This window comes from Mesoplodon mirus (assembly GCF_964341445.2).
Source record: "Mesoplodon mirus genome assembly, chromosome: 17".
Taxonomy (NCBI): Eukaryota; Metazoa; Chordata; class Mammalia; order Artiodactyla; family Ziphiidae; genus Mesoplodon; species Mesoplodon mirus.
This window is the reverse complement of record NC_138993.1, coordinates 9,564,092-9,588,920: the sequence shown is the minus strand read 5'-3', so window position 1 is coordinate 9,588,920 and position 24,829 is coordinate 9,564,092. Positions and strand designations below refer to the sequence as shown.

Below are 24,829 nucleotides of genomic sequence, written 5' to 3'. Positions count from 1 at the left end.
CTCCTGCTTTTGTAAAGAAAGTTGTATTGGAACAAAGCCACACCCATTCTTTTGGCTGCAAAGGCAGAGTTGAGTAGTTGTAACAGACTGGATGGCCTGTAAATCTACAATATTTACTATCTGACCCTTTACAGAAAGTTTTCTGACCTTTGCTCCATCTAGAGCAAAGTCTCTTAAACTGACTGTGGTGACTGATTTTTCTTTTTTTTAATTTCCAGTCTGCCACTGACCGAGATAACGTTTGTAAAATTCACTACAAAGGAATTATTAGAAATATGAAATGATAAAAGGTTATAGAAAATACAAGCCTAAATGTTTTATTAGACTCTACAGGTACAAAATTGCATTCCAATAAATATAATTGGAACAAATATAACAGGAAATAGAAAAGAATTACAAAAATTGTTCTTATTTTTATTAAAAGTATACTTAGGCTATTAATATGAAGAATCATGATTGCACTTATAACTTCTTTTGGCTGTCAGAACTAAACAAAAAGTTTACTTTGAAATTCCCCATGTTAAATGTCTGTACGCACATTTCAATCAAACACTATGACTGTGAGTATTCCTGACAGTGAGTTTTTTGCTTGTTATCTAATTTAGGTTGGATTGACAGCAACACTACTCACAGGGAATAATGCATATCTAAAATGTTCTTTGTTTTTTTGTTTTGTTTTGTTTTGTTTGTTGGCTGTGTGGGTCTTCATTGCTGCACTCAGGCTTTCTCTAGTTACAGAGAGCGGGGACTACTCTTCGTTGCAGTGTGCTGGCTTCTCATTGCAGTAGCTTCTCTTGTTGTGGCACACGGGCTCTAGGCATGCAGGCTCAGTAGTTGTGGCTCGCAGACTCAGTAGTTGTGGCACACAGGCTTAGTTGCTCCGTGGCATGTGGGATCTTCCCGGACCAGGGCTTGAACCTGTGTCCCCTGCATTGGCAGGCGAATTCTTAACCACTGAACCACCAGGGAAGTCCCTGTTTCTTTGTTTTAATATTAGTCATCATAAAGAAACCCATCTCACAGAATATGTTGAATGGAATCAAAGAAGAAGTCTTAAAGTAATTCTTTAAAGTTTTGGCTATTCTTTTTTACCTTTCATTCAAAATGAAGTAAGTGATGCTGTATTTTCAAAATTCATCTTCAATCTTTCATTACTAGCCAACTTCTGCAATTATCTTTCTGTAAAACAATGGATCACAAAGTGTACATTATACACTTTGGGTTATGGTAGATAAACTAATCTTGAAACGTCACACGTTATAACCTACTGCACCCAACACCCAAGCTGGTCTCAACCCTGTTCAATAAGACAAGTCCACTGATCATGAACTCGTATAGCACAGCCTTGCCAAAGGGTGACAAATGGTTTTAATGCTTACTCTCAATGTCTGAACTTATCTCACTGAAGACTGGGAAGTTTGAGGACTGTCAGCCCCTTAACCACACTTCGAGTAGCACTGCTCTTGAGTTCCTTCTTTCTAAACCAAACCATTAGTTCTTTCAATCTCCTTCATAGAAGGCTGTGGTGTCTAGATCATTGGCCATCCCGATTACTCTTCTCTAGAAATAAATCCCTTTCCACGTGCCCTGAAAATGTGGCTCATTGTTCCTGATGTATGTGACCAGGCAGAATACAGTGGGTCTGCAACCTTCCAAGTATTGAGATTCATGCTTCTGGTCAGGTATGCTAAGGGGGGTGATCATAGTTTGGTAGCCACATTACATGGTTAACTCATATTAAGCTTAAATCTGCTACAACTCTCAAGGCTATTAATAGGAACAAAGTCTGTTCCATCTTGCACATCCTATAATAGATTTGTGAAGTTAAGGTCTTTATATTTTACTTCATGAAATTTCATCTTATTAACAGGCCATCCTTCAATTCTGTTAAGATCTTCATGCATCTCAATATCACTATTCTCTAACAACAATAATTAGTTTTATCTTGCATTTTAAGATTTATCTGGCATTTTCATATATAATCTCATTTGATCCTGTTGACAAACCATGCTAAATGTGTATTGTTATCATTTCCATTTTACAGCTGAGAAAATTGAGTCTCAAAGTGGGTGCCTTGCTCAAGATCACTTAGTGCATAATCTGTGCCATCTTCACATCTAAAAATACATGAATTCTTCTGACTCATTCAAGTTATTCTTTTTTTTCTTTTTTTTTTCTGGTACGCAGGCCTCTCACTGTTGTGGCCTCTCCCGTTGCGGAGCACAGGCTCCGGACGCGCAGGCTCAGCGGCCATGGCTTACGGGCCCAGCCGCTCCGCGGCATGTGGGATCCTCCCGGACCGGGGCACGAACCCGTGTCCCCTGCATCGGCAGGTGGACTCTCAACCACTGTGCCACCAGGGAAGCCCCAAGTTATTCTTAAAATGGGCATAACCTGAAGGCATTCCCCAGAGATCTCTCCAGTTACTTTCAGTCGTTTGATCACACTCTTTGATGGAGTTACTCAACCAGCTACTAACAAAATGCTCTGTAGCCTCCAGCAGTTTGCCCTCTTGGCCACAACAATATCATGAGAGCCTTTTGTCAGTTCCTGGCTGAAATCCAGACACTCCACGTCTATAGTATTTCCATGGTTTACTAAATCATTAAGATAAGAGAATAAAGTTAGTTTGGTGTGTTTTTCTCATAAACACATCTGACTCCAAGAGGTTTCCATTTTGCATTTCTAAATAATCACAAACTATTTGTTTTTAGCCTTAAAAAATATCAAACAGATGAAATCTGATCATCTCTTAAACAGTACACTTTCACAGTTATTGGGGAGTCTGCTATGTGCCTGACCGTCTGCTGTGCTGTGAGTGTATAAAAAAACTAAAACTCTAGTATTTTTCATACTGTGAATCATGGCCCGTTGGTGGGTTATCAAATGAATTTTGTTGGTTGCAAACAACATTTAAAAAAAAAAAAGAAATAGACTAAACTAGAATGTAAAGTATCAGAGGACAAAGATCATTATTATAGTGCAAATTTCTTTCTTTCTTTCCCTTTCTTTCTTTCTTTCTTTCACTTTAGCGTAATTTGTATGTGGGCCTTGAGTTGTGATGGAAAATGTACTTTTTAAAATTAGCAGATAACATTTATTGAACACTTAGTATGTTCCATATACTGTTCTAGGTACTGTATATGGATTACTTCCTTTTATGCTTCTTCCAGTTTTATTGAGATATCATTGATGTATAGCACTATATACGTTTAAAGTGTACAGCATGATTTGACTTACGTGCATCACGATTCCCACAATAAGTTTAGTGACTATCCATCATTCCATATAGATACAATGTGAAAGAAATAGAAAAAGAAAATTTTTTTCCTTGTGATGAGAACTGTTAGGATTTACTCTCTTAATAACTTTCACATATAACGTACATCTGTGTTCATTATATTTATCACGTTGTACATTGCATCTCTAGTACCTGTTTATCTTATAACAGAAAAATGTATTTCTTATTGTATGTCACTATCAATAGTTTCAAAGATCCTGCACTAGTGGGAAAAACAGACACAGAATCGTGTCAGTACCCTTTGGACATACTATGATAATTGCATGCACAGGGTACTAAAGGAGATGCCTATTTTTTTCTTTTTTCTCTGTTTTATTTTTGATTTTTATTGCTTTGGTTTTTGTTTGTTTGTTTTGGTTCAAACCATCTAAATACTGCAAAATTTCTCTGAACTGTTTGCCTTTTTTCCCAGGAGTTTACCACTTTCTCATATGCCTTGGTTGGGTTTTAAATATCCCTTTTTTGCCCACAGCTAGTATAATAAGCTCTTTAGAGCCTAGCAGATGGGGGCAGGCTTTCCATCCCCAGCCCACAGTGCCCAGCTTGGCATCTTTTCTAAACCAACATAAAGAAGTCCTTATCCAACTAGTATGTGGTTTGCTAGCATCAGTAACCAAGTTTGGGCTCGCTTTAGAGAGCTCGTTGGAGCTAACACTAAATATTGTAGTTTCTATTTTTAAATATCTGTATTTTCTTTAAAAGCATATCCTTCTTTTGCCTTTTCAGAAACTATTTGCTAAAAGGCTTTTTCAGAATGCTTATTACTTAATATCAACTTCTCACTAGCTTTCTGAAATGTGTCATGAAAATCCAATAAACTCAACCTTCAACCTATCACAGTACCTGATATTTAAATGACTCTCAGATTTCAGGGTTTATTGTATCCATTACAGGGAAAGAGGAAGTAGAAAATGCTACAAAGAAAGTATATTTTTGACTCATCATCCTATCTACAGTCTTGCCTTTTTTTCCATTTGTACAATTTTTAAACTCTTTTGCCAAAGTTTTGTACAACTTTTTAAAAACTCAGAGCTAATTTCCTACTGTGTTCCCACAGCTATGGAATTCTTTGTGAGTACCATGGTTTTCTACCTTTTTTCACCTTATACATGAAAGTTCAAATGTGTCATTTAGTCCAACTCATGTAAACCTAGATTTTCAGGAAATAAATAAGAATGAGAAGCTCCCACATTTATTGACTAAGCATCTCTTTATTTTTCCTTGAAAACAATATATTGCAAAGTCCAGAGGAGATAAGGTGGATGCCAGATATGTAGACAGATAGATAAGCCATCTGTCTTACACGGACAGGTAGCACAGAAGCAACTGAACAGACACTGAAAAATAACAAATGAACAAATACTCCTCAGTGAGGGACTACTAAATGCAGTACTTCATTTAATCCCCACAGCGAACCTACGAGGCAGGGCCTATGTTTAGTTCCATTTTATAAATGATAAAAACTTACTGTGGAGAGAGTAAGCAACTTGTGTACAGTCACCTAAGTCTAACTGGTATTAACCACTAGCACTGGGAACCAGGTCTTAGAACCAGATGTCAAAGTAAAGTGAAATAAACTTAATCCAATTAACTATACACACACAGAGAGAGAGAGAGAGCAGTTACTCTATGCTTGATGAGCTTACCTGTAAGTGTTGAGAGTGGGTGCTTGTGACATGAGTTTAAGTTAGTATTATAATAAATGCTACAATAAAGACCTAAACCAAATGCTACAGGAGTACAGAGGGAGTGCAGTCACTGCCTTGGGGCTGTCAGGAAAGGCTTCAAAGAGACACGTGAGCTGAGTACCCAAGAATGGTCAGGGACCAGGGAAGGACATGGGGACCATATATACCCCTTAGGCTCTTAATCCTGTAACAGAGCTGGGTGTTGGGGCGTAGTTGTGGGTCAGAGAACAGAATGCAGGAACAGTGGGAGGAAGAGCTGAAATGAAAGCACACTGCAGTCAGGTCGAAAGAGCTTCGAATGCCATACTAAGACTTAGGAGGGCTGAGGGAAACTGAAAGCTTCTAAACTGGGAAAACCTGTGATTGTAATTGGATTACACTGTGGAAAGCTGTTTAGATGGAGAAGATGCCGGCCTGGTTTTTACTGTGATAACCCAGCCAGAGGTGCCAAGGACCTGCCCTGGGGAATGGGAGTGAAGATATGAATGGGGGAGCAGATCTGAGAATCATTTCAGAGTTGGGTCTTGGTCATACGCATGGTGAGGAGGAAGAAGGAGCGGACGATTCAGTTCATCTCAGAAGGAAATTATTTAGATGGCGAGTTTGTGCTGGGCTTGGCCAGAGGGATTTGCAAAGAGAAACAAAGCCACCTGTGGCCTCAGGGAACCCAGACTCTCCTCTCTCAGGGGCTACGAACCCAGACAAGTAAGAGAAATGTGTGAGGTGCAGCAGGTACGACAGGGCAAAGCACTGGGGCCTCGGCACCCGGACAAGCGTGTCCTACGAAGGCACTCCAATTCAGGGTTAATTAAAACCAAGAAGGCCGGCCCGGCCGTGCAGGCTGGGTTGGACTCTCCTCCACCAGGGGTCTCTAGAATAGCTCCCAAGTTTCTACTTCCAGGAATTCGGAGATAATTTTGCCATTAACTTACACAGGGAACATAACGCTAAGAATCAAGTCTGGGAGACTAAGGAGTGTTGGCTCCGAGGTTCAGAAGAGGGAAGCTGGAAATATGGTCCTGGGGTTCCATGAAGAGGTTTCAGGGAAGAAGTGAATGCATTTTATGGCAGGATTCAGTTTCTCTGTGAAAAGAGGAACCACAGGTGTTTATATTTAGGCTTGTCTAGTTGATAATAATGACACCCTCTTTGCAATCAGGCAACGAAGCTTCTCAGAGAGGAAGGAAGGAAAACTGAAAGGAAGAGAGCTTCGCGGGTTGGGAAGGAATCTTCCAGCTACTGGGAAGGAAGAGGGTGTAGGGACCATAAAGACGGTGGAGGGACCCAGCAAAGGTGCCCAGGAAACCCAGAGAGCACGCGCGACAGGGAAGGAAGGAGAAAAAGGAGGTGGGGGTACCGTGTTTGTGCTCACCTAGGTTCCCCTCTCCATCCCAGCCACCTGTAAATGAGCATCATCCTTGATGTTTCCCAGGGTGACGATTCTGATGAGGAAGATCTCTGCATCAGCAACAAATGGACTTTCCAAAGGACCAGCCGCCGGTGGTCTCGCGTGGACGACATCCACGCAGTGTTTCCCGGCGGAGACAGAAACGGGTCGTCAGGAGACATTAGGATGAGAAACACGACCAGCAGTGAGAGCGTCCTCACCGACCTGAGCGAGCCCGAGGTCTGCTCCATTCACAGCGAAAGCAGCGGCGGGAGCGACGGCCGCAGCCAGCCGGGCAGCTACGGCGCCGGCCGGGAGGCCTTGGATGGCCCCGGGCAGTACTGCGCCCACGGCCCAGCCATGCTGGACGCCACGCTGGGCGGCAGCAGCCTCCCGCCGTCCCCCAAAGACGGTCTCCAGCACCCTTTGCACCCAAAGAATGAGAAGCCCACCCGGGCCAGAGCCAAATCATTTCTGAAACGCATGGAAACGCTGCGAGGGAAAGGAGCGCAGGGAAGGCAGAAGGGGTCGGGGCGGACCGGGGGCTTGGTGATCAGCGGCCCGGTGCTGCAGCAGGAGCCCGAGTCCTTCAAGGCCATGCAGTGCATCCAGATTCCAAATGGAGATCTCCAGAACTCATCGCCCGCTGCCTGTAAAACAGGGCTTCCAGGCCCCAGCAAATGGAGCGGTGAGAGCAGCCCGTCGGAAAACAGCAGCAGCGGGGTGAGCACGCCCGGCCTGAAGGAGCGAAGATGCCAGGAGGCCCACAAGCGTGGGGGCATGTACTTAGAAGACCTGGATGTGCTGGCGGGAACAGCACTGCGGGATGCAGGGGACCAAAACCACGCACGCGAGTTTCATTCCCAAGAGAACTTGGTGGTGCACGTTCCCAAGGACCACAAACCAGGAACGTTCCCCAAGGCGCTCTCTATCGAAAGCCTCTCACCATCAGACAATAGCAGCGGGGTTAACTGGAGGACTGGGAACGTCTCCCTGGGCAGACAGCCAGGCCCTGGGTCCCGGGAGCCCAGGCTCATGGCGTCCTGCCACAGAGCGAGTCGAGTTAGCATCTATGACAACGTCCCCGGCTCCCACCTGTATGCCAGCACCGGGGATCTTTTGGACTTGGAGAAGGACGATCTCTTCCCTCACTTGGACGACATTCTGCATCATGTCAACGGGCTCCAAGAGGTAGTGGATGACTGGTCCAAAAACCTGTTACCTGAACTGCAGACACATAATGCACTGTCCGGAGAAGCTGCTTTCTGCCCCTTTCCCCCTCCTAGTCAGATCGCCTTAGATTTCGAAGGCAATTCTGTCTCCGAAGGTCGGACAACACCCAGTGATGTGGAAAGAGATGGAGCGTCTCTTAATGAATCAGAGGCCGCTGGGGTCAGAGAAAGGAGGGACTCTGGAGTAGGGGCCTCTCTGACCAGGCCAAACAGGTTGGTGGCATGACTTTGTGAAATGATGTTTAATCCATTTCATAATAATTATGGTCTACGTATTTAACAAACATTTATAGAGTACCTTCTAAATATTTAACACTGTCCTAAGTGATGTATGCGGTTGGGAATTATTTGAACAGTAGTATGTCTTTTGTGCAGATATTGTGGTGGTTGAATCCCTGTTAACTCACATTCATTTCTCCTAGTGTTTACCCTTTAATTCAATCTTGGTTTTATGCAAAAAAAAATTTTTGAGCTTCTTATGTGCAAAGCACTGACGAGAAGGTCCATTGCCTGTGCACAGGCCCTTCCCATGACCTTGCAAAGCATCTCTACCCCAAATTTTAAACTTTTAAAAAACTCCATGAGAAATTTCTGAGATCTAAGATGTATACACACTTCATAAGTTTATTTTGGCTTGAAAATGCCGATTACTAAGTACATAAAAGCTGTTGTACAACGACCATTTCAGAAGCTCCTTAGACAATGGCCCTGGAAGGGCCTAAGCAGTAGGAACAGCCTACCGTATGTGCTGCTGGGTTTCTCACTGAGGCAGTGATGGCTCTCGGGGCTCATTGACTGACGTGTCATCACTTCAGGAGTGCTTCATCAGTGCTGCTCACCAGTCAGAGTGCGGAGACAAGACAGCAGTGGGACAGTACTCTACAGCTCCCAAACGTTTGCGATCTCTGGCTCTCTCTCTGTCACTGTCTGTCTGTCTGTCTGAATGTCTCTCTCTCTCTAATGCACACACACAGTCTCAGCTGCTTTCAACACTTTGGGAATGAGTTTAGGAATAAACAAACATAAAATTTATTATATCACTTATTTAAGCCTCCTAATGAAACAGATAGTGACTTTTTCCAGATTTGTCACACTTGGGAAAAATAGTTTCTTCTGTTTATTCTGTACATTTTGTGTCTTCTGTTCCATTTGCTTTGTGGTTTTCTTGGCTCGGAAACTATTTTGATTAGCTACTTAACAATTAATAACATCCTGTATTTTCCTATAACACGTCCCCTTTGTGACTGGCTTCTCTGACGGTCTTTCCGGTAAAGGCGACTCCGGTGGAACAGCTTCCAGCTCTCACACCAGCCGCAGCCGTCCACGGCGTCGCCCCACATCAGCGGTCAGACAGCCGGCCAGCTGAACCTGCTCCAGCGCTTCTCACTGCTTCGCCTCACGGCCATCATGGAAAAGCACTCCATGTCCAACAAACACGGCTGGACGTGGTGCGTAGCCCATTCACCTAGGAGGGGACTGTTTGTTCCAGGGCTCAGTATGCGATTGCGAACACTTCAGTATTTACTTTCTGATTTCTGAACAATCTGTTCATTGCCTTCACTGCCAATCTCCTGAAAATAATGCCCAGAGTTCTGCCTTACTGTCCACCTCTGGGCTGCCAAAGCTTGGATGTGATGTAGCCTGCAGGAAGCATTGCTTTATTTGTAGCTCTCTGTCAGTTTCCAGGGAAGGCAGTCAGGCTCCAAGAAGGAAAAAGGACAAGTAAAGAGTAATTAGTTGTGAACAGAGACATTAAAAATAAACTTGCCATCAAGTAATTTTGGCAGTTTGCAAAGAAACATCTGTTTCTTGTACCTTCTGGCCCAATGCAGCTCAACACTTATAGAACTGCTTCATTCAAAGAGCATTGAACTCTTCATATACAGTTCTGCTTTTATTTCACTGGCAAATGAAAACAAGAATATGCAGTAAACCTTTGGAATAAGGGATTGACAAAAGCATATGTTGGAACTTGAATGTGGACCTATTTTAGATGATTTGGTGGATCTGGAAAAAAATAAAATGTGTTGTTAATTGTCATATAGAAGAATCGGCAATGCTTTTATAAAAATATTTTAGAAAGTTATAAATTGCATGGTCAAATCAATATATGCTTGTGTATTAAAATTTCCTTTAAAAGGTACAACTGGTTCTAGAAAAGTAAGGATATAGTCTAGGAATGTGATTTATCTTCTCTCCCCTTCTTTCTCCCCCAACCCCAACCAGATTTCTTCTTCTTGATGTATTTTTTAATTTGTTTTGTTATGTCTTGCTGGGGACGTTTAAGTGTTTACCACTTGAGAAGTGTGTCTGTCACAATTAAACTGGAAAGTCCAGCACTTGATTTGAAAGCAGGGCCATAAATCCATTCTGCTAACGTGAGTCATGCTGTTTAATAGTTAGAGGTCTAACAGAGGCACGGGGCACACACAGTCCTTCTATGTAATGTGAATAATTAAGAGAGAAATGTTGAATCCCCCCGGGCCTGTCCAATATTCCAACAAAAGCTTGGCTTCCCTCTTGATCTCACAGCCTGTCCCCACAGTGTGCTCCATGAGGCGTGCATGACCTGCTTTCTGTGAATTCTAGGGCAGTTCCAAAGTTCATGAAGAGGATGAAAGTTCCTGATTACAGAGACAAGACAGTCTTTGGCATCCCTCTCATCGTGCACGTCCAGAGAACGGGACAGCCCCTGCCACAGAGTATCCAGCAAGCCCTGAGGTATCTACGCAGCAACTGCCTCGATCAGGTAGGGTCGTAAATCCCAAGCACAGCCTGGGATGTATGGAGTGCCAGGCAGAGCCAGATCTGTCCAGGATCAGACAAGACATGCCTCTCCAAAATAAAAGGCATTGTGATCTTTATAGGTCAGTATTTAATCTGACCAGGTGACATCCTTGTCAAGCTGTGTGAGGATGTTTCCTCACTGGCAACTTGAAGGACACCCTGGAGTGACTGCAGAAAGCTCATGTTAATCATCTGTACCTGTAATGGCTAATTTGTGTTCCCCCGAAACAGAGTAAAGCTGTGTCTGCTGCATTTCCTTTTAATTATGGTCTCAGTGCCACCATTAATTTCACATCATTCTGTTATCCCTCTTTGTCTTTTTTTTTTTAACCAGAATTAGGTCTTTATATCTCCCTTTGTTAAATTTTTTTTGAAGAAGCAACATGACAAATTTATTTATATCTTTCAAAAAATTTATTTATATCTTTTTAAAATGTGCAAGTAAAATATGAAAATAGGTGGTGGTACAGTGGTTAAGACTTCACCTTCCAGTGCAGGGGGTGCGGGTTCGATCCCTGGTCGGGAAGCTAAGATCCCACATGCCTCAGGGCCAAAAAACCAAAACATAAAACATAAGCAATATTGTAACAAATTCAGTAAAGACTTTAAACATGGTCCACATCAAAAAATCTTCTAAAAGTATGAAAATAATATCAGCTAAATTAAATATTCCCTCATCTTGTGGAGTTGATTAAAAAGCTCAAGCTAAACAAAAGTCTTGGAGATCATTTTCGTCTCCAGGACTGTGGGGGGGCCATCACAATGGTGGACTCTGATTGGCCCAGAATGCAACCCATCCTATAATTAACCAGGCCAAGCCTTTGCTCCTCGGAATTAACACTCGTTAGTTTCTCTGTTAGACATTTGGTCCAAAATAAAATTCTGCTTGATAAATTACAGCCTTGAGTAGTGGGGGTATTTTCAGGCAACTATTCTATAGTGGCTTTTGTTCATCATATTCTGTAATGCCCTGTGAATAATCTGTGCCAACCTAAGATTATTTGCACTTCTCATTGATTTTCTCTTGGCCTTGGGCTCAGTGGACAGGAATGAGCTGAGCTACACGAATTCATGAACTGACGCTTGTCTCTACCCCAATGCTGAGATCACGCTAAGAATCAAGATGGTCTCTTGATGAATCTGATACCAGTTTTCAGTAAGAATGAGAGTAACTTCTTCATTCAGTGCCATTGTTGATTGAACTAAATGCATTACTCCATTTCCCCTTCCAACTCCTAATTTAGATAATACACATGTCTACATTTTTCATATGTAGATGTTATAGTGAGGGTAACAGTCGTTGCTGTTACTGTTGTGGTGGTGATGGCTGCTTTGTTTGAGAAATGGCCTGGATGGCTTGCCTGTTGTTTCTCAGAAAGAAGGGCAAGAGACCACTTGTCTAAAACTAATGGTGCTCATCTTTGGCAGATGCCCCAATATCAGTTGACTTCTGAATAACATCCCAATAGAGCAATCCATTGAATCTGGTTTGTTAAGCATTAGATTTGTTTTCTTTTTAATTTTAGAGTTTTTATCAAAAGCACACCTTAATCAAAGGTAGAGGGTCTGTGGGTATTTTACTGAGAAAACTTTTTGGGGAGGTGGGCTTGAGTGAATATTTGGAAATACCCACTCTAATTAATCTCTTTTGTGGCCCTGAAAGTACTGCAACCATGCCCTTTGGAGTAGGACTTTGTGGCTTCAATTGTACCTTTACTGGTTTATTAGTACAGACCCAAGATTGTATTTTGTGGAGAGTAGCCTGTTATTCGGACACATGTTTTTCCAGGCTTCTCAGTTTTCATAAGGGTATGTAAGGCTCATCTCCCCTCTTGACTGATTCTCTTAGAGTGTTTGGCTCTGCCTTTTACCAAGCATAGAAAATATTTTGTTCCAAACATTCTAATGGATAGCCAGCTAGCTGATGCTTATCAGCAAAAGCTCTATTCAGAGAAAACAGTGTTTGTTCAGGAATGCTTAAAGTAAATGCAGGCCATCTGTGCCATTCATTCAATAATAGTAACCTTTCTTGCATGCCCAGCATGTTTCAGGGATCATATTAGGTATCCTGCAAGCATTGCCTCATTTAATCCCACATCCACCCTGGGCAGGGTTAGCCCTTAGGAGGCAATGTGGAACCAACACTTGCTTGAAAATCTATCTACAGAGTCCAAGTTTTTAACAAGTGCACTTTGCTACCACCTGTTAGAATTGCTTGTCCCAGTGGACTTTGGGGTGATGCCATCTCTAGCATTGAGGGACACTTTGAGAAGTGGCCCTAAACAACTCATTGATGCATTCACTCTCAGGATTGTGTTGATGATGTTGATCATTATATCATGTGGTGTCTTTTCTGTAAGAATGAAAGAATTTGTTTCTCTGGCCCCAGCACCTGAAAAAATTGTTGTTTTTAGATAACTGGTCGGTATTTATATTAGGTATAGCAGACTCATTCAGCTGGATATGTTTTCCTCTCTACACTGGCTGCTAGAATTATTGAAGCCAAATGCATGTTCTGCCTGTAGTAAATATATATAATTTGGGGGCATGAATTTTGTGTGTGAACCTCATTCCTACTTCCTGCTAACCCTCTCTATCTTTATTTTCCTTTTGCTCTAGTCCTCTCATCTATTATCTTTAATTGCATCTTACTATACTTTATAGATCATTGTAAGTCACCTTGAATTCTTTCTCGAACAAGATTGGGTATAAATGCATTGTAATACCACCACTCTACTCACCGCATAGTCTTTATGTAGAATGGAAACCAATCCTGCCCCCTGTAGATTCTGAATAATGAGTATCACCGGCATCACTGCTGTTACTGGGCCCAGTCTCCTGTTTGAAGACACAGTCATATGAACAGAGAGAAGGACAGTGGCACCAAAACCCCCTCAATTTCTACTCACTGGGTTATTCCCAGCCTCCATTTCAGGCCTATAAATTTTTTTTTTTTTTTTTTTTGCTGTATGCGGGCCTCTCACTGTTGTGGCCTCTCCCGTCACAGAGCACAGGCTCCGGATGCGCAGGCTCAGCGGCCACGGCTCACGGGCCCAGCCGCTCCGCAGCATGTGGGACCCTCCCAGACCGGGGCACGAACCCGTGTCCCCTGCATTGGCAGGCGGACCCTCAACCACCGCACCACCAGGGAAGCCCTATTTTGTTTTTTTTTTTTTTTTAATCTGGAAGAACACCACACTGAAAAACAGTATGCTGGCAAAGCTTTATAAGAAAAAAGACTCATTTCATAGACATAAATACTGATTCTAAATGTAACCGCAATGAACAAGGCAACCCTTCTCTTGTATCCATCAAAAGAAAAAATCCTCGAGATGTCAAAGGGACTTTCATGGAATGCAGTTCCTCCCCTTATGGGGTACCCAACGCCAGCAGGGCCCCCGCCTCGTATGTCCCTCCCCTTCATCAGCACAGAGTGTGGGCAGCACACAGAGCCCCCCTCTGGTCCCTGTGAAGAAGGAAGGTGGTCATAGGAAGGGACAAGGGGAAACTAGAGAAACATAATAAGAATCGAAGAAAACCAGGCTCAGGAGGAAGACTGTTCTAGAGATTTAAGAGCGAACTTGAGCAAATAAAAGCCAATGAATCAGAAAAGAAAGAGGAGGGATGAGAGTCACAAGGAAGGAGCGGACACACACCAGATCAGGGTCCTTCCTTCGCCAACGGCACCTCCTCTGAAGGGAAGACTCAGGTCTACACAGGCTCTTGAGATCTCAGCCCCCCGGCCATGCAAGACCAGAGGGTCTCAGAATACCCGTCCTCTAAACCACCCTTAACTGGCTTCTCTGCTGCCTGCCTCTACACGGTCCCCTCGAACCACCATGCAAGACTGTCCCAAGGCTCAGCCCCTCATCCCAGGGAGGGAGGCTTCCTGCAATAAGCTCAGCTTCTCTCCCTCATGCTACACATTCTTCTCAAACATTCATCACAAACAGCTGAAGACAGCCCTATGGAGTCCTGAAACAAGACCTCCGTTCCACCTCCTGCACCCCCAAGTGCAGAACAGCTTCCGTATGAGGAAACACAGTGTATCCATTTCTGCCCTGGCAGCTGGCTGGAGATGAAATAGGGAGTTTAGCCTTCAGTTCTGAACCATTTGTATTCAGACGCAGCAGTCTGTGAGACGAGCGGGCTTTGCTGGCTGAGCTTTATTTCTGCCTTACATCAGCTGCACAGAAGGACAGGTCATACCCAGCCCCTGATGAATATGAAGTCACGGCAGAGAGTGGCTAAGCCTGCAGTGCTCCACATAAGAACCCACCACATACTGGTCTTAGGACCCTCTCGCTCTCTCAATAAAACCAACTTTTCTTCATTAGCGGAGCACATCCCTGAAGAAGAGGAAATGCAACTCCTGACAAACATCATTAAGTGCTGCAAGGATTAGCATAAACAGGATGCCAAGTAGGAGATTTAATATTATTTAGATGAAATTTGAGTTCTAATGCAGCACTCATGCCCAAGCTCTCCTTCTAATGGAGCAGTAAGTTTTAAAAGCCCAATTATGCTGGGAAGACACTTCATACTCAGTACAAGTGTCCTCGACCTGCCGCCTGTTCATCACCCTCCCTGCTGCCTACCTCAGGTAAGATGAGTGATGTTCCAGCGCCTATCTTTTTAAATTATACTTTGATTCCTTGCTTTTTTTTTTTTGGCGATACGTGGGCCTCTCACTGTTGTGGCCTCTCCCGCTGTGGAGCACAGGCTCCGGACATGCAGGCCCAGCGGCCATGGCTCACAGGCCCAGCCACTCCGCGGCATGTGGGATCTTCCCGAACCAGGGCATGAACCCGTGTCCCCTGCATCGTCAGGCAGACTCTCAACCACTGCGCCACCAGGGAAGCCCGAGTCCTTGCTTTTTCATAGCTGAGTTTTTGGGTGGAAGACTAAAGAGAGAGGAAAGTAAAACTAGATCAGAGCAACACTCATTGTTCATCCTTTTATCTTTGAAATGAGAGATTATGTGCAAGAGAGAAGCTTAAAAAATGGATTTCGCATCGCTGACCTCTATTCTTACCTTTTAAGAGAGAGTCTTAGAGCCGTGCTTTCGAGGTACATGAGAGCAGGCCCTGCTGTGTAATTTGTGGAGCCTTGTGCAAAATGAAAGTGCATATAAATAATGAAGAATTTCAAAACGGTGACCACAGAACGTTAAACCAAGTGTGGGTCCCCGTGTGACTACCCAGGTCACCCTCCCACCAGTGACACACGGAAGCAAATGAAAGACATTTCACACATCTTGGGTCCTCCTTGTAATGAAGCTGAAGGGTCTGGAGTTGCCTTCCATTGGCTGTGATGACAAGGGTGCCCTTAGAAGAAACCCATTTTAAAGTGGTTTCTTTGGTCCTCCACTTTTTACTTAGAAAAAAAAAAAATTAGCCAAAAATGCATATTTTATCACTGCTCTGAAAGCTTTTTGCAGAAGAAGTAATGATGGTTGCCAACTCCATGGGCCAACAGCCCTGGTTGCTCTATGATGATGGGTAGGAGAAGCTCTTCTCTCTGGTTCCAGGACCTTTACATCACTAGAGGAAGCTTCTATTTACCACGCCCAGGGAGTTTTTCACTCCAGGGACCAGAAGCCCTGCCCCCAAATGGCTTAAACTATAGAAAATTCCCACGGTCACATGACAAGAAGGCAGGAAGCAGGACAGTTCCAGGGTTAGTTCTTACATTAGCTCAGTGACATCTTTGAAGACAGGCGCCCTTACCATCTTTCCCTTCCGCCATCCTCCACTCCAACATCTGGAATCTGATTTCAGACCACCTTTACTTTATTAGGCTTAGGAAAAAAACTTTCCTTCGGTGCTTCCAACAAAAATCCCCAGAACCCACAGATATTTCCCACGTCCCTTGGATGATCAGGGTGGGACGGGAAGGTTATTGTCAGAAATTGAGGCAGAACAAATAAATACCTGACAACCCTCTGGACATCCTGTGAGCTCTAAGTCAGAATAAGCAGCTCGGAGCCCGCAGCTGGAGAGCTCCAGACATGTCTAAAATAATTAAAATCACAATATTTGCTGAAACTAGAAAGAAACTTGGAAACAAAACAATACAAAGAAAACACCACTGGGATGTGTGTGTACCTGCACATCACTGTGCACCCAAAATCAAAGCCAGCAAGACACAGAGGACAAAAGAGGAATCTCGTTCTGCGATGTCCTCACAAACACTTGTCTGCTTTATTCTTTTTATAGAATCCGATCAATATTTCTCTACTGTTAAAACACAATAATAACAGGAATTCTCAAATGGAATAATACCAACTCACAGGAGGATAACTGTGAGTCACACTGAGGAATTCACCTCTGGCGCACTTGGCTTCTGAGAACTCCCGCGCAGCACAGCCCTGAGGCACGGTCCCGGGCCTCCTTCCAGAATCAGAAGAGTTGAGATGTAAACACATCAAGGCTGGATCTCACTTCGATAATCACTCATTTGACATCTTGAACTTTTCTTTTGACAGGACATGCTTTCTTCTCATGCCCTTTGATGAAATTTAGAGTAGTTGCCAGAGGAAGAGAAATGCTCTTTGGATTCTTCTTGGCAACGTTTTGCATTTTCTAGACATTCCAAACTTTAAGAATAAAAAAGAAAGCAATTAATATTTTAAGTGATACCATGCCTTAATATCCTGTTCTGTGAAATTAGGGTGGTAAGCCTTGGAACGCCAAGAAGTATTACTAAGAATTCTGTTTCTATTGCCACAAAAAGTAGCGGGGTATAATTGCCCCTGCGATCCATTCAGCTGACGTATACAAAAACCTGAGTATTCTCTGATTGCTTGGAATCCTTCCCTTGCTGTGATGCAGTTTAAAAGAATTAGCGCTGCTCTCTGTTTATAGCAGCAACCAAGAGAGCTCTCTTCAGACCCCTGAGCTTGGGTCGAGGCCGGCCTGGCACACAGAGCAGCCAGTGAGACAACCTGGAGTGTGTCTCTCCAGGAATAAGGAGGGAGAGCAGTGCTGACTCGAGGCCGCTGCCCACCTCTCTGACCACTGGGAATGTGGAAGTGGGCCAACCAGTGAGCCCTTGGGGAGTGAAAAGAGTGGAGACTGAGGGTTGAAGAACCAGTTTTGAGAAACTCAGTGCCCTATAGGCATTTAAAAATAGTAGACATACGAATTCACTATAAGCCTGGGCTCCCAGAGAAGCTCAGTTCTTTTGGGGTGACGGCAGGTCCACTTGGGGAGAGCCTACAGCATAACCTGGAAACCACTGCAGGAACCTCCATCCTCACAGGGCTCTGCTGCCCCTCACTCGTTCCTGTTAGGGGCATTGTCCCCTCGGTGCCTTATTGCTCCATTTATCAAGCAGAGGAGTCGTCTAAGCCCTAAGGATGAAAAAGGCGTAATACAGTGTCTTGAAGTCTGAAGGAAAGCCACTTAGGAATCATTCTCACTACAGCCATAGCTTCTACCCATAATAACTAACCAGGTAGAGTAGTAAGTGCATCGTATGAGAAGCATATGTTACAAGGATTCTGAAGAAGGAAAAGCATATAAGTAAGACCTGTCAATCAAAATATGTGCTTAACGATATTTTGTTTCATGAGCATATTCCCTATAAACCTCTCCTTCAAAGGGGCATTGGATATGCTTACCTATCTGGGATCCACCAAACCTTCCATTGACAGAAGTCTCCCAAAACCCCCACTAAAGTATACACGCCAGAAGGTAGGGAATTTTGTCTGGCCTGCTCACTAATGACTCTTAGAAGATATAAGTATGCCTGATATATAGGGGGTATTTAATCATTACTTGTTAAATAAATGAATAAAAAAATAACGTCTACCATGTTGTAAGACTTGACAAGTCACAAAGCACAATCACGTATATTTTCTCAGGAGCCCTGTAAGCTGGGCTATTATTCTTATTTTCATTTCATGGGAGAGGAAGTCAGTGTTCAGCTACTGCCCAAAGTAGCTAAGTTAGTCATTTACAATATACTAGTTTGGATGCAATTCCAAGTCATCGAGTCCTGGTCCTATTGCCTTCTCATCTCCCTCAGTGTGCTTGCAGTAGAAAGAAAATGTCTGGGGCAAAAGTGGCCTCACTAACACGTCACTGTGGCTTGTTTCAGGTGGGTCTTTTTCGAAAATCAGGCGTGAAGTCTCGAATCCATGCCTTACGTCAAATGAACGAGAGCTTTCCTGAGAACGTCAGCTACGAGGACCAATCCGCTTACGACGTGGCGGATATGGTGAAGCAGTTCTTCCGGGACCTTCCTGAGCCTCTTTTCACCAACAAGCTCAGCGAGACCTTCCTCCACATCTATCAGTGTAAGTGGGAACAAGGCAGATCAGTGTTCTCAAGTGCATTCATCCACCTAAAAAACAAAATTCTATAGATTGAATTTTAATTGTACAAGTAATGCATGAAGAAGTATATAAAAGTTACAATTCTACCGTCCTCTCCAGAAGTAAACGTTGTTCACACTTCAATATGGAAATCTCCAGGCTATATTTTATGCATTTGAAAATACGTTTTTGACATCAAAATCTTCCTGCTCAATAGGGTTTTATGTAGGATATAAAAACTAACTTTCAATATACTTTTAATAAATTTAAAATGAAAAGGTAACACAATAGAATTTATTTTATATATAGGTGTTTTTAAAAAGAAAGCATTTCCTTGGGATATATGAAATCCAAATGTGTTAAAATGACTAGAAATGAAAGGAAATGTATTTTAATGCAATGTATTTTAATTGGTGAAAAGTAAGCAAACCAAATCAAGGCTTAAGCTTAATTCAACTAATTTATATTTTCACTTAGAACTTTTTAAGTGATATGAAGTTGATAATTCTCAGCAAAACCCCTTTAATTAATCATTGAAAATAGCAAGTATTGACTTAACAACATATCCTGATAAAGATAGTTGCAAAGTAGGGGATGGTATTAGAAATGAACATGTGGCTCTTTTCTAGCTGCACTGTTATGGTTATACAGTTGTCCCTCAGTATCCTCGTGGGATTCCTTCCGGGACCCACCGAGGATGCTAAAGTCCCATAGTTGGTTTTCTGTATCCTCAGTTGGGCGTCCGAGGATTCAAACAACCATGATCATAAACATAGTACAGGATTCACAGTTCGTTGAATCTGCAAATTCAGGACCCAAGTATAGGGAGAGCCGACTGTGTATTTACTGAAAAAGAAAAAAATTTGCCTGTTAAGTGAACCCGTACAGGTCAAACTGTGTTGTTCAACAGTTAACTGTAAGTATTTAATGGTCCAAGTCTCAATTCTTTAGGAAAAAAACACTTGGCCTGTGGACTTTTGAGTTTTTAGCAACATATACATGAAGTGGACCTTGACATGGAATTGATCCAACTTGAAGCAGATTCTTGCTGTTGAGAATTCTGTACTAAATGTGTTTCAGGAGTTTATAATATTGCAAATTTGAAAAGGATTATAACAAGTACCACTTGTAAAAACAGGATAAAGTGGTGACCCACTAAATAAATATTATTTTGTTAGAGTGAATAGGTTAAGTTAAACTAGTGATACATGTTGCTGGAGGCTAAATACAGGGAATTCATGATGTTTCTGCTGTAAGAGGTTGAGCTGCGTTTTTCAGTTAAACCTCCCTTACGGTTTGGAAGTAGCATATATGAGTCTTTACATTTAATCAGTTCTCAGGTTATGGTTGACACTAGTCTAAGGTTAAAGTCAGATTATTTCCAAGAGATAAATGCTTTTAGCCCTTTGTGAGACTCAAAAGCAAAATAAAACAGATCAAAGCAGGGCTTATTTTAGCTGAGCAAACATTTACTGAGTTCTGCTTATGTTCAGGGCACCATGCTGAGCACTGCAGAGCATATGGATGGGTAAGACTTAACTCTGCTGTTAAGCATCTTACAGTTGAGGGAGACGAGACATGGACATAAATAACTGCAAAACAGCCAGACTGGAGAAATCCCGTGATAAGGTTACAAAGAGCACCCAAGGGGGTTGAGATGAAGAACAAGGACTTGGTGGAGAAGTGACAACTGAAGGTTGAGACACGTGAGGAACACATGCTGAGTGAAGTCAATAGCACATGTGTCAGGAGATTACAGGATTTCTGTCTGGCTTGCAAGGAAGGGTAACTGTCCAGTGCAGCATCAAATGACTCCAAACATTAGACTGGGGCTGTACCCAGGAAGGGCACTGAATATTAGAGCAAAGAGTTCATATTTGATTCATTAATCACTGCGGGGACCCTTTGGGTGGTGTTGAGGGAGCTACCAGTTACGGTGCTCTCAGCTGTAAACACAGAACCCAGAATCCAACAAACAGTGGTTTAAATAATAAAGACATGATATAATCACACAAGACAAGAAATCTGGAGTTAAATAATTCCAGAGTTGGTTAATTCAGTGACACCATGGCTGAGGTCAGCATCTCTTGTCATTCCCTTAAGGTCACAATATGACTGCCACCACTCATCTTTATCATGTCTTCCCAAAACCACATCCAAAGGCAAGAGGCAGGCAGAAGGGTTCTCCTTGGGCATATGTCTCTTTTTATCAGGGAGATAAATGTACAGAAATGCCTAGCTAGCATTTATCTTGGTCCCATAGACCAGAAATTTTACACTTTTCTCCCCTAAATCAGTCACTGGGAAGAGAAATGGGATTACCATTTTTGGTCTAGGCCAACATGGTTATCCCCAGGTTTTGAGGGAGGGGCCCAACTTCCCTGAGCACATTACAGCCCAGACCTGAACAGAACGTGGGTTTTCTTACAGAGAAAGAAGGAGAGAGTAGGTATTTCATAGGTAGCCAGGCTTGTGCCACAGGATGCATGTCCACTGGAACTGCTTATTTGACCCATGAATCTGGAAGTGGTGAATGAGAGGCACTGGACAGGACGAGAATGGAGGGTTAGGGAGCCAGCACATTAGTTGAGGTTCTGGGTTACCTGTGGGGACCTCCAGCGGCAAGACTGGAAATAAAGATGTTCTAGGGATAGACTCTGGAGTCAAAGTTTCCAAAGGACTGTGGAGAAGAGAGGGACAGTTCCTCCTCCGTTCTCCAGAGCAGGTCCAACTGTAGCTCTGTTACTTCTTGGACTTTCATCAAATGATTAATTAGAGTGTTGGATGGATAATGAACACATGTGAAGCCCACGGTCTACAGGAGAGAGAAGGAGGCAGGGATCAAAGACCCTGTAGTTTTAAAGAGCATTCAGAAAGGAAAAGGGGGAGGGGAGCTGATCTGGGGGCAGGGAGGAGCCTGGACGTGGAGTCTGAAGTGCTGCTAGCCATCTGTGTGGACGCCAGTTATCAGCACCTAGAAATCCAGATCTAGAACAGTCTTCTGAGAGCCAGGAAAGAGGCAGGAACCACAGGAGTGCCTGTGCCACAAAAAAGGTCAAAGAGGATAGGATCCGATACGAATGCTGAATTTAGGGATTGACAGTTGACCTTTGCAGGCATCTTTAGTAGAAAGTAATGATAGAAGATATTTTCTGAGGGATAAAGAAACGAGTGAGTAGAAGGAAGCTGGGACAACCTGTAGCCACGACAGATGACTCTTCAAAAATCTTGGCACAGAAGAGAAGGTTGGCAGCTTAAAGCTAAACAATGCATGCACTGGACATGTTACCTAAAGCAGCTTATTATTTAAAGGCAGTTCAAGGGCTCCAGCTGAATTTATAACACTTCAGTGACAAGCCTGAGGTCATTAGGAGTATCTGCTTCTGCTTCAGCACAAGCAAGAAAAAGGAAAAAGGTTTCTGTATAATGTGAACAGAATGGCTCTCCTCTATCAAACCCAGGTCTGTCTTGTGCCAGTTCACAGTGGACGTGGTGGGGGTGGGGGTGGGTTCCAGAATGTCCAACCCATGGTCAGGCTCTTCCAGAGATTCGCATTTGCCGGTTGACTGGGGCCCGCAGTGTGCCCCGCCCTGGTAGGGCCGATGATGGAGAGGGGCAGGACCTGGGCAGAAGGCACGCCACAGCCCCCAAGGAGCAGCAGGCTCCACGTTTTTTTTTATCAGGAACCCCTGCCAGTAGGAGCTATCTGAGCATGTATACTTACATATTTTCAATAATATAAATATATCGTGATATACTGTAATATACTGTGCCTATCATAAGACACATCCCATAAGTACTTTCAAAGCATGAGAGAAAACAAACACCATTGGAAATTCCAACAGTTTCTTCCCACCCCTCTTTGGAGCACAGACACCTGCTGCAGAGACCCGCTCTAGAACCTGGTATTGTAGGAAACACAACTGTGTTAGCCCACGTGGGCTCCTGACGGTGTCTTTCAGAGTGAGAGGAATAAGGGTGGCGAGTCAGGCCTCACAGATCATTAACAAACACAGCCAGGGGGCAGCAGAATGCAGCATGGAGCACCCATTTTTCTATACCTTTTCCTTTTAGTTCCCTCATACTGTTCAGGCCGATTCCCTTTCAAGCCTGCTGACCAGTGCCCATCACCCCTATCACCGCCCAGGCAGGGAATGGGCCCGAGAGGGAGGGGCCTGGTTCCTCTTCCCCAAGCCCTGGGCGTCCTGGGGGACGCTTTACGAGCTGGAGGTGGGGTGGGAGGGAGGGCGGGCAAGAGGTTTGAAACAGGTAGGTGAGGAGGCGGATCGCTGCAAGAGTATGAGAGGCCAGCGCAGGGTGTGCCTTGCCAAGTCCAGCCTCGTTGTGAAGACTGTGGGTTCTGGAGTGAGACTGGGGGGTTCCAACGGCAGCTGGTCCAGCTTCTCGCCACCTGGGGCAGCCCTGCGCCCTTAGCTGTTGGCACTGCTGTGCTGACAGTGACCCCGAGTGTGTTCGCAGGAAGGTAGCGCTCGCTCCCCCCCCCGCTGGCTCCTTCCGCGGCTGTTCCTCTAACTCCCGGCACCGCTTTTTCCGCAGACGTCCCCAAAGAGCAACAGCTGCAGGCAGTGCAGGCGGCCGTCCTGCTGCTGGCCGATGAGAGCAGGGAGGTGTTGCAGACGCTGCTGTGCTTCCTCAACGACGTGGTCCACGCGGTGGAGGAGAATCAGATGACGCCCATGAACCTGGCTGTGTGTCTGGCCCCCTCCCTCTTCCATCTGAATTTACTGAAGAAGGAAAACTCCCCCAGGTGGGTTTTCCTCAGCAAGAATGCTAATCCTAAACCAGGTATTCCCCACGGCTACTTAAAAAAACTCCCACTGTATTTCAAGTTGGGGATCTGTCAGCACTTCATTCATAATCAGAAAATGTTTGGAGGAACATAATTCATGTGGCTCAGCATCAGGGAATTGTCAGAGTAGCACAGTGTCCTTTGTGATCCCGAAAGCCTGGAGTTTTGTTTTGTTTTGCGTGTGTTAGTGGGAAGGAGGGAAAAAGGACACAAAGTAGTATTTTACAATCGTCAATTTTAAAAGGCTAGATTTAAGGCCCAAGCACGGCAGCTTGCAGTGAAGTAGTTTCAAACTTGGGAAGAATAGATTAATTTCTCCCCCAACAGTTATTCCTGCCCATGTATTTTTCCAAGGTTTTCCATTATGAACTGTCAGACTCTTAGCCTGACTCAGGATATCTAAGATGTGTAGTCACTGTTTTTATTTGGAAATGAGAAAGTATGGGATCTGGGTGGCGTCTGGGCATGAAGACATGACAAAGGGATGAACTGTGTACTGTGAAAAGCTCTTGGGTTTGGGATCCGCTGAGGACTCTCCCCCTCAATTACAGAGTCATCCAGAAGAAATATGCCTCTGGGAAGCCAGATCAAAAGGACCTCAGTGAGAATCTGGCCGCAGCTCAGGGGCTGGCCCACATGATCATGGAATGCGACAGACTTTTTGAGGTGAGTGAAAGGTTCCAACTGCCTTCCTTATAGCTCTTGGAACTCGATAAGACGCTTGGAATGGTTGCTGCATTTATGGCTTATTTCTGTTTTTTCCTGATTTTATAAGGACAATGGTACACTCGATAGGTCTGGTCTTTGCCTCCTAGAAATGTGAGGAGTGAGCTTATATATTGAATAGTTGAGGCTTTGACAGTTAAAGACACTTGGGTTTACCATGATGATGGTTTTTATGAAAACAGTTGCATCAACTTCAGGTGCCAGGTCCCAGGCCAGCCAGCCAAGTATGGTATATTTTATATAACCTCGGGACTTGATTAGATTGTGTGTGTGTGTGTGTGTGTGTGTGTGTGTGTGTGTGTGTGTGTGTGTGTGTGAATGTGTGATACTGAACAATCGCTGTGAACTCAGAATCAGTGACAGCTTATGAATACAGCCACAGATACGCTAAAGGATTAAGTGAACTAGACTTCCGGCATACTTGTTGGGGCAAAGTCGTCATTTGCAAAAGGGAAAAGTGTGCCACAAAGGTAAAGCTGCCTCTAAGTCATGCTTGACGTTCCCCTTAAGTCTGTGCACTTTAAGTTTCCTGAGCCCAAGTTTTGCCAAATTGAATAAAAATGTATAATAAGTAAAAT

The 24,829-nt window shown here is 43.8% G+C and overlaps 1 protein-coding gene across 8 annotated transcripts in view; it reads left to right on the top strand.

Moving 5' to 3' along the window:
* STARD13 (StAR related lipid transfer domain containing 13) overlaps positions 1-24,829 on the top strand; it is a 337,847-nt gene that overhangs the window by 292,825 nt on the left and 20,193 nt on the right. For all 8 annotated transcript variants that reach the window (XM_082602001.1, XM_082601998.1, XM_082601996.1 and 5 more), the window contains 6 exons: positions 6,422-7,821; positions 8,883-9,056; positions 10,198-10,357; positions 18,499-18,697; positions 23,273-23,483; positions 24,077-24,191. In XM_082602001.1, coding sequence (XP_082458127.1) covers positions 6,422-7,821; positions 8,883-9,056; positions 10,198-10,357; positions 18,499-18,697; positions 23,273-23,483; positions 24,077-24,191 — 2,259 coding nt within the window. The remainder of the gene's footprint in view (positions 1-6,421; positions 7,822-8,882; positions 9,057-10,197; positions 10,358-18,498; positions 18,698-23,272; positions 23,484-24,076; positions 24,192-24,829) is intronic.